Genomic DNA, 9,396 nt, shown 5'->3' with positions numbered 1-9,396 from the left:
GACAGCTCCTGGCCCCATGGTGCAGGAACAGGTGAGGGTGAGGAGCTCAGCCTGGTGTGGCTGGTAAGGTGCTCCACTCCTGCACCCCACACAGCTCCCTGCAAATCCCCACCGCTGCCAAGGGCAGTGGTGCTCCCCGGCTGTACACCGACCTCCCCCGGCAGCCCCCCCGCAAGGTGGCTGGCCCCGCTGGCCCTAGTCTGAAGGTCACAGTGCTGCACGGTGGGGGCAGTGCAGAGTCCGGGATCCCACTGAAGTGCTGAGGCTCGGCAGCACTCCGAAGCCACCAGCCATGACTATTTGGGGTCTCCTTTCCCTCCTCCTCTTCATTGTGGCTCGTGGAACCCCCATCGGAGACCAGGATGAAGATATCCAAGTGCAGGAGAATTTTGAGGCTGAGCGGGTAATGGCAGCTTGTGGTCCCTTTATTCTGGGGGCAAAAGGGGTGGGGTAAGCTTTCTTTCATTTTCCTCCAGAAAGAAGGGCAATAATGCCTATGCCCATGCCAGGCTGTGCGGGACAGGCATTGGCAGTGTGGCACTCCCTGGGTGCCGCTCAGGACGTGCCAGGTTCTGGGGTGGCCTCATCCTGGCAAACCCCGGGCAGGGTGGCTGCAGTCCGAGCACCAGGGCAGATGAGTCCTGTGGAAAGTCTGTGGTTCAGGATCCAAGGATGCAGGCTGCCTGAGAGATCCCCCAGAATGGCCCCTGTCCCCTGCCAGGCTTCATACAGCCCTGCATGTATGCCCAGATCTGGGCCTCGCTGGTATACACGGGTGGATGACAGCCTGATGCCTTCAGCCTCATAGTCAGGGAACCAAGGAAAATTCTGCTCAGTGCTGATACACTTCCCAAATCCTGCAGCAGCTCTGGCCTCTGCACCCTGCATCATCACCTCCCAGTTTCTACCTGCATCAGGAATATTTTGACTCTGCACAAAACCAGATCATGTCCCACCTTGGTGAGGGGGGCTCACGGTGCAGACGTGTCTCTCATCTCCCTGCAGATGTACGGGAAGTGGTTTGACATTGCCATCGGCACAACCTGCAGATGGATGAAGAACTACAAGGAGAAGTTCAGCATGGGCACGCTGGTGCTGGGCCCTGGCCCCAGTGCCAACCAGATCAGCACTACCAGCACCAGGCTGAGGTATGGGGCACTGCTGGGAGCACTGCTGGAGGTGCTTGAGCCTCCTCCAAAGCCATCCCACCCAGGGGTGCTCCCTCTCCCAGAGCCTGGGACAGACACAGGGGTTACTTGCTGTGCCTAGCATCCAAGCCCTGAGGAGGGAGTGGATTGGGTTCAAATACCCGATACTTTGGGCAGCATGATTTCAGGGGAATGCACCTGCACCATGCCCTTGGTACCTCAGACATTATTTTTGTCCCATAACTGGGGAAAATAATCCCTCCAAGTAGCTGATTGTTTTCTTCCTCTCTCCAGGCAAGGTGACTGCACACTAGTCTCAGGGGAGTACCAGAAAACCAGCACTCCTGGAAAATACACCTACTACAACCCCAGTGAGTTGGGGTGAGGCATGGCTGGGAGATGGGGACCAGCTCTGGGGACAGCTGGCAGAGGTGGAAGGGGTTCAGAAGAGCAGGTTGTAGCCAAAGTATAGAGTAAAGCTGCAGGGAAAGGGCTGTTTGAGCACTGTCCCTGCATAGCCACAGGATGATGAGATGTTGGCAGCAGGTCAGTCCTGTCCACAGGAGTCCCAGGCTGGGGCAGGGACCAGCCACACTTCAGGAGCATTAGTGGTATTTCAGTTGTTCGCAGCTCTTGGTTTCCAATCCCCTCAGCTTAGAGACTGGTGAGCCTAAAGGGACTCATGGTTGTATCTGAGTCTGCTTCCCAAAAATCACGTTTTTTTAAATTAGATGCCTGATTTCAGCCCCCAGCTTTGGGGCTGTCCTACACAGCTCCATCTCACTGTGAGGGGCAGGAATGAGATCCCTGTATCTCTGTCTCACCCAGGATGGGATGTGTCTATCCAGTCCTATGTGCTCCGTACCAACTATGACGAATATGCTGTCATTCTGATGAAGAAGAAAAGCAGTTTTGGTCCAAGCACCACCCTGAAGCTGTATGGTATGTCTAGCCACGGCATTTGAGGGCAAGCAGGCTCTAGGGTTGACCAGCACAGCTCAGAAATATCATCTAAGGGTCTCTCAGTTCCCTTGGCCTTAAGGGACCTGATCATGGGCTTTGGAAATGGTGGCTTAGACCAGCTCGTCTTCGGCATGGCAGAGGTGGAGTCTCATGGCTCCATGAGAGCCACACCAAGCATTGATGTGAACATCCAAACCAACATGATCTTTGGGATGAAGGTGGTGATATCTGCTTCGAGGAGACCCAGCCCTGATGTGGCAGGAGATGCTGTCTTCCATGATTAAGAAACATTAAACCCACATTGTCCAAGCCTTTGGTCAAGGCTGGTCAAGAACAGCAGGCTGCCCAGGGAAGCAGTGACATCACTGTGCCTGGAAGGGTTCAAAAAACATGTAGATGTGAAGATCAGGGACATGTTTTAGGGTGGACATAGCAGTGCTGGGTCAATGATTGGGCTCAATCTCTGCCTCCCTGATTCTATGTTGGGAAAGACCAGGAGTCTGGTGTCGCACCTGCCTGCAGCCACCGGAGCTCGGTGGGTGTTTGGGGACTGCGCTTCCACACCAACTCTGCTACAGCCCATTCTCTTTCCCAGGGAGGAGTCCAGAACTACGGGAGGACCTCATTGAGTCTTTCCATCAGCTGGCTCTGGAGATGGGCATCCCCGAAGACTCCATCTTCATCCTGGCCAACAGAGGTAACCTCCCATGGGACATGTGCCTCTCATGCTGCCAGAGCACTCCAGCCACTCCTTCTGGGTCTGCCAAGCTGGGGAGACGGGGGATGTTCAGGAGGGAGGAAGGAGAGACAAATGCTTTGGTAGCATGGAATGAAAAGGAAATAAGGCCACGTATCAGTCAGGATTCCACCAGAGAAATCAGCTTCCAGAGGGGTCCGTGCTGGGCTGTCAGGTCAATGCAACCACACCACTACGATGAGGGCATGGGGACTCTTGTGTCTGGTCCCCAGGCTGGGTACTGCCAGCACCTGGGAGGCTCCTTGCTCAGTCTGGGGCTAGCATGATGGAGGGGGTGTGTGTGTAGGTGTGGGTGTGGATGTGCATATGTGTGGATGTGTGTGGATGTGTGTGTGTAGGGGTGTGTGTGTGTGGGTGGGTGTGGGTGCGTGTGTATGTGTGTAGGATTTCGGGGGGACCCAGGGGGTGTGGGGATTTCAGGGAGATGGGCATTTTAGGATAGTGCCTCTGTGAGTGGGAGGTGGAAAGCAGAAAGAGGGGAATAACGTTGGCTGGAACTGGGAGGGTGTCCCCTTACCCAGAGTCCTGCATGTGCACAGTGCTGGACTCACTGAATTTGTCAGGACACCTCTCCTCTCACACTGCTCATCTTCTCTCCTGCTCCTGGGCCAGGTGAATGTGTTCCTCAAGAGACTGAAAATGCTCCCCAGGTGAGTGGGCCAGCTAGGACCTTCTGAAGTGGATCAAGGCCAGAGACGTCCCTTCCAAGCCAAACTCACTGGAGATCGGGTGTCCAGGGAGAAGGCTCCATGGGCAGAACATGTTTGGGCAGTGACTCCACTGACCATCCTGGGAGTTGCACTTCCACCTCTGCTGATGGGCTTTGCCTGCAAGGATGGGGGCAGGGCAGGTGTGGGCTGCAGACGGAGAGTCCTGGTGGCTAGGTGGGCACAAGAGCTTATTTCCAAGTGGAAGACTTTTCCTACTCTGATTTTTTTTCACAGTGTTGAAGGTTGATGGTGTTTCCTTGCTCCTTGCCTGTCTGTGTGTGTCCCAGCCAGGCTGTAGGTCCCTTCTCCAGGGATGGGGAAGCTTAGCACCCACTGGTCCTTCAACTTCCATCACTCAGCACCTCCCAGTCTCTCAGGGTTGAGTGTTGATTTTCCAGGGGGAATGGGACTTTCATAGGAGAAACAACCCAGTTGACTTAAGAGCCGGTAACATATTGTTGAGGCACATCCCCAGCATGAGGCACCACTTGGGCACTTTGGGTGTCTTAATCCACAGCCTGGGATTGTGGACACCTCACCCTGGAAGAGGACGGGGCTGGGAAGATCATGAGGTGTGTAGGGATCACAGCCTGCAGACCCAAGATCAGTTACTGGAGAGGTGCTGGGAGCACAGAGGAGGGTTGGAGCCTGAGGTGCTGAGGTGCCCCTGATACAGCCCACCCTGGGGGCAATGGGGTGGGCAGCAGGTCCCACAGGCAGGGACTGACGGCAGCTCTGTGCTTCCTTACTGGTGCAGAGGGCACGGAGAGCAGTCCTACCCCTGGAGGAGGGCTCAGCTGCAGGACCCCTGCCCACTTATATTGGCAATAAGGAAGGTAGGTCCCAGGGCAGGGAGCTGCATCGGGACCCCCCCCTGGCCTGCACTCCCATTTTCCTGTGACCCATGGTGTGCTGGTCCACAGACTCATGCCAGCTGAGCCGGGACCCCGGGCCCTGCAGCGGGATGCTCTCCCGCTTCTTCTACAACTCCTCCTCCATGGCCTGTGAAACTTTCCACTACGGAGGCTGTCTGGGCAACGGCAACAACTTCTACTCAGAAAAGGAGTGCCTGCAGGCATGCCGGACCGAGGGTGAGAATCCTGGCTGGGCTGGGGCACTGGCGGTGCCTTTGCTGAGGCATCACAAAGGATCTGAGCATTGCCTCAAATGCCACGTGTCTGGCATCCATGTGGGAGGTGTGGGGGTCCCTAGATGCCTTGCCTCACGCAGCTCCTGTCCCTGCAGCTGCCTGCAGGCTGCCCATTGTCCCGGGTCCCTGCCAGGCACAGATGACGCGCTGGGCCTTCGATGCAGCCCAGGGCAAGTGCATCACCTTCAGCTATGGGGGCTGCAAGGGCAACGGGAACCAGTTCTACTCAGAGAAGGAGTGCAAGGAGTACTGCGGGGCTCCTCAGCTGGCAGGTACTCCCCTTGGCCCCCACCCCAGGGCAGCAGCCTGCAACATGTCCTGTCCTGCACTGGGTCTGCCTGGGGGGGGACATGGCTGTCCTGGCTCTGGATGGGTCTATCCTGACTCTGGATGGGTCCAGGATGGGCCCATTGTGGGACTGCCATGGGTTAAGGATTAGTTTGGCTCTGGAATGGGTCTGGGTTGGTTTTGTGCTCTGCCTGGGATGGGTCATTCTGGGTCAGGATGGACCAGGATGGGTGTGTCCTTGGGCTGTGATGGGTCCGTGGTGGGTGTGGGATGGTTTTGTGCTGTGCTTAGGAGGGATCTGTCCTGGATAGGGAATATGGCCATTAGCCCACAGACAGTATGGCAGAGCGGGGCTGGGCAAGCTGCAGACATGCTGAGGCCATGACTGAACTTCAGTGTGGTCTTGATGGGAGGGGGAGTGTCCCCAGGCAGGTTGGGGTGCAATGGGGAGCAGTGGAGGTGACAGCCCCAGGCTGAAAGATTTGGTGGTGCAGGAATCCTGACACCAGCTAAGGACCAAGCCAGGGTCCCTGTCAGGGGTATGATACCTGCCAGGCCCCTCAGCTCCAGCCAGTGCAGGGGTTTCCGTACTGAACCTCCTTGGGAGACCCAACAGGCACCACTTATCCCTCAGGGGAAATGATGACCAGTTTGTCAGGAGTCTGGCAGAGAAAATCATCCTGCAGAAAGGGATGATTGAGGTGTCTTCCACCTTGTCCAGCTCTGGGCATGCCTGCTCCCAGGAGGGCAGGAGCTGGGGACTTTGCCTGACTCCACGGATGGGAGGTGGAGCCTGTCTTAGGGCAGAACCCATCTTTTATAATCCCTGCCAGCAATATAAAGTACATTAATGCCACCATGGTGCATGGTGGAACACAAAGTGTGGGACAGCCCATGACCTGCTGCGTCTCTCCACTTGCAGAGGACGAGGAGTTCCTGCAGCTCTCAAACTGATGCAGGCAGAAGATGAGGGGTTGGCATGCAGCACCAGGGTCCTGCAGGACAGTGCTGACAGCTGTGGCTGCCCAGGACATACCTCCAGCAGTAAATGTCTCTCATGTGACCAAAGAGCCCAGTGTCAGTCCTCAGGCTGGTGGGGAGCAGGGTGGGGGGCGCAGGAGGGGCAGGGGATGCTGTGGGGTCCTCTCTGGCCTCCCTGGTGGGTGTCCCCACCTCTGTGGGGTTATGGGGTTCTCCCCACTGAGTCTCTGACCCTGCCTCAGGCCACTGCCCTCTGCCCACACAGGGCCGGGGGGACACCGAGAGGCTCAGGGGTCCCGCTGGATGGGGTCCAGCCCCCATTTGCCAGGAGATGGGGTTGGGCTGCCGGGAAGGGCATAGCTAGGGAGGGTACAAGTGTCTGCTCCTCCCTAAAGGTGAATGATTGCAGCTGGCTCGGTGTCACGGTGGGACCGTGGAGACCCGTGTGCGGCGGAGATGGGGGACACGGGGGATGGGGCAACCACAAGGGGGTTATATGGGGTTTGCAGCATGGGATTACGGCGTGTCAGAGAGGACCCTGAGGGTCACAGGAGAGTTACGGGGTTACGAGGGTCACGGGAACATGGGGCTGGCATAGGAGCGGACGACAGGGGTTATGACAGTGCCAGGGGGCATAGGGGTCCCAGGAAGCGATTAGAGGTGCTTTGGGGGTAGTCCCAGGGATGCTGCGGCGGCCTCATGAGGGGTTATGGGGTTCATGGGGGGGGGGGGGGTGGTGAAGCTGCCAAGAGGGGATTGCTAGAGTCTTAGGGGGCTGTGGGGGGTCCCAGGAGGGCACAGCAGGGTTATGTGGGTCACACTGCGGGGGTCTCGGGCATGTTGGGCTGCACTCGGCCTTCGAAGGGGTCACGGGGGGAGGTTCCCGGGGTCGCGGCGGCGACCGCGCTCCGCGCCCTTCTGTCCTACGCCGGCCGCCGTACCCGCGCCGCGCGTGCTCCGGCCTGCCGTGGTGAGGCGGAAGAGCCAAGATGGCGGCGGCGAGAGCCCCGCGCCGCCTCCGCTTGCCACGCCCGGACCCTGGCCCCGGCCCCCGGTTGGGCTGAGCGGCCCGGCCCCACCGCCCCGTGCCGGACCCCGGCACCGGTTCCACCGCCCCGTGCCGGGACATGCCCCGATAGTGCCTCCCTTCCCCCGGCGCAGTTTTCTCCTGCCCGGCCGGACCCGCACACCTCCGCTCCGCATGGCCAGGCCGGCCTCGCCGCAGCCCTGAGCCATCCCGTGCCTCCGCCGCGGCCGCCCGGCCCCTGAGCCCGCGCTCGGCCCTTTCCCCGGGGTGCAAGTGTGGGACCACGAAGATGTTCTCGGCCCTGAAGAAGCTGGTGGGCTCGGACCAGGCTGCGGTCCGCGACAAAAACATCCCTGCGGGGCTGCAGTCCATGAACCAGGCGCTGCAGAGGAGGTTCGCCAAGGGAGTCCAGTATAACAGTGAGTCGGAGCCCTGGACCGGGGCGGCTGGGCCAGCCCGGGGGGAGGCGGGCGGCCCTGTCTGGTGCCCCGTGGGGTGCCCGAGGACCGCAGAGGGGCTGGGAATGCGTGTGCTTTCTTTGTGCAGGTTGGTGCTTTTATCCGTATTCGCTCAAAGCCAAGTTTGGAATTAAATGCTGGAGGTCACTGGAGGAGTGAGGGATGGAAAACTTTTGTCTTTCGATGGAGGACTCGGGACTCGCGGTGCAGCAGCGTCCCTGAGCGCTGCCTGCCGGCTGTGGCACAAGAGAGAGTGCCTGCTACATCAGTTTGAGTCAGTTCGAGCATCAAGAGGGTAACTCCCCGGAGTGCGTGGGTGATCTTCCCTGCAGCGCAGGATAATGGTGCTTGTAATCAAGCTGTAGTGGTTGTATGATAGGAGTCTATTAAAAAGCTCAGCCCTGCCAGGCTTTAATAAAAGGTGGACCGTGAATACCTCTGTGTGCCTTTGGTACATCATTTCATCATGACTGTCTTTTCTGCAACTGATATATTTGCTCTTTTATCGAGGAACACTTACAGAATTATTTTTCTTTCAGTGTTGAGGCTTAGGGCTGCATTTTTCCCTTGGAGTAAAGGTGATTTTTAATACAGTGTTTCAGGAGGGCACTGCAAGTATGTGAAATACTTCCCAAAGTGACAATTGTGAGATAGGGGCAGCAGTTATGTCATTCCTGCTGAAAATAGAACTGGTTCCAGAGAGCGCTGCGAGTACCAGCTCATCTATGTGGATCCAGGCAGGCAGGGGAGGCAGATTGCAGAAGGCTGAGAGATTGGCAGGTGGGAAAAAGACTGATTTGTGAATGTGGCACTGGATAATTTCTGTGAAGGCACACGTGTTGGAGGAGTAGAGCTGCTGTTTGATCTCAGTCTGAAACAGAATGTGATGGAGAAGTTACACTTTGGGTTTTGTGGTGTTTTTTTCCTTTGTTTAATATTATGGCTGTTGGCTGTGTTTTGGGACTGAGATTTCGAAGTGCTCTGCTTTACTAGAGAGAGCATTTGGCGACTTTATCCCTAGCACATCTGCAGATATGCCAGTGCTGTTTAATTTATAAAATTAGTGTCTTAGCAGGCAATTCTGAGTGTGAAAAGTAGAAGTGTGATTGTTGAGACTGGGTTTCCAGTGAAAGATGGGAATGAGGATGAAGGTGAAGGTGCTGCCTTGGAACACAGCACTACATCCTTAAACACCTACTGGAGATCTGCTGGTCTCAGACTGTTGGTTTGTGCAGAGGCTTCATGTGACCACAGCCCAGAAGACCTGCATGCTGCACGGGCGGCTGAGTGCCAGAGATCAGGTAGCTAATACCAGCTTGTGAATTATGTAAGAGCCAGGAGCTGGCTTCTCAGACAGGGGAGGTTTGTGCTGTGGATGGAAGAGATCAGCTGCATCCTGCTGGCACAGGACGGGACCAGCTCTGCTCCATGGTGACTGGCATGACTGGTCATGCCAGACCTGTGGATGGGCACCTGCCTGCCATTTGTGCAAGGCCAAAAATGGTAACTTTAGCTTCACTACTTTTTGTCTCATTAGTGAAAGCTTCAGGAAAGATTTTTGGTTTGTGCTTTGTCTTACCAAGATTTGTGTTCTAGTTACTGCTTTATAGCTGAAAACTGCAGCTTTCTGTCACTGCCTTAAGACAGGCTTTCCAATCTCCATAGTAACTCTTCCCAGCATCACTGTTATATAATATTTATAGGAGATACAGGCTGCCTTCTGAAAGGGCTTCAGGGTACCCCCCACAGCCATAGCACTGGGGAGATGGGGAGCATTCCAGCCTGGTGACGTGGTCTCAGTTGAAGGTGGGCTGTGAAGTAATGTCAGTACAAGGGCCATTGCTCATGAAGGGCAGAACTGCAAATCCTGTACATTGCCAATTCTCCTTTCTTGGCAAATTCCTGACATTCAGC

At 56.6% G+C, this 9,396-nt stretch overlaps 2 protein-coding genes across 3 annotated transcripts in view; both read left to right on the top strand.

Moving 5' to 3' along the window:
* Nucleotides 1-215: 215 nt before the first annotated feature.
* On the top strand, nucleotides 216-6,086 carry LOC119709221 (alpha-1-microglobulin/bikunin precursor). The gene is made up of 10 exons (XM_038156687.1): nucleotides 216-403; nucleotides 1,006-1,148; nucleotides 1,443-1,519; nucleotides 1,977-2,090; nucleotides 2,707-2,808; nucleotides 3,481-3,518; nucleotides 4,336-4,414; nucleotides 4,502-4,669; nucleotides 4,824-5,000; nucleotides 5,939-6,086. The coding sequence occupies exons 1-10, from the start codon at nucleotides 293-295 to the stop codon at nucleotides 5,968-5,970; spliced, it is 1,041 nt and encodes a 346-aa protein (XP_038012615.1). The 5' UTR covers nucleotides 216-292; the 3' UTR covers nucleotides 5,971-6,086.
* Nucleotides 6,087-6,964: 878 nt separating this feature from the next.
* Nucleotides 6,965-9,396, top strand: part of RABL6 (RAB, member RAS oncogene family like 6) — a 52,962-nt gene continuing 50,530 nt past the window's right edge. Inside the window, exon 1 of one of the 2 annotated variants that reach the window (XM_038156215.1) lies at nucleotides 6,965-7,443. In XM_038156215.1, coding sequence (XP_038012143.1) covers nucleotides 7,314-7,443 — 130 coding nt within the window. In that variant the 5' untranslated portion in view covers nucleotides 6,965-7,313. The remainder of the gene's footprint in view (nucleotides 7,444-9,396) is intronic. The other variant, XM_038156216.1, reaches the window with a different exon arrangement.

This window comes from Motacilla alba, chromosome 17, assembly GCF_015832195.1.
Source record: "Motacilla alba alba isolate MOTALB_02 chromosome 17, Motacilla_alba_V1.0_pri, whole genome shotgun sequence".
In the NCBI taxonomy this organism is placed as follows: Eukaryota; Metazoa; Chordata; class Aves; order Passeriformes; family Motacillidae; genus Motacilla; species Motacilla alba.
This window is presented reverse-complemented; position numbering and strand designations above follow the sequence as displayed.

Coding starts and splice junctions, on each gene's coding strand:
- LOC119709221 (XM_038156687.1), top strand. CDS start 293: ATGACTATTTGGGGTCTCCTTTCCCTCCTCCTCTTCATTGTGGCTCGT. Junction 2,809..3,480: donor CTTCATCCTGGCCAACAGAG/GTAACCTCCCAT, acceptor CTCCTGGGCCAG/GTGAATGTGTTCCTCAAGAG. Junction 4,670..4,823: donor GCAGGCATGCCGGACCGAGG/GTGAGAATCCTG, acceptor CTGTCCCTGCAG/CTGCCTGCAGGCTGCCCATT.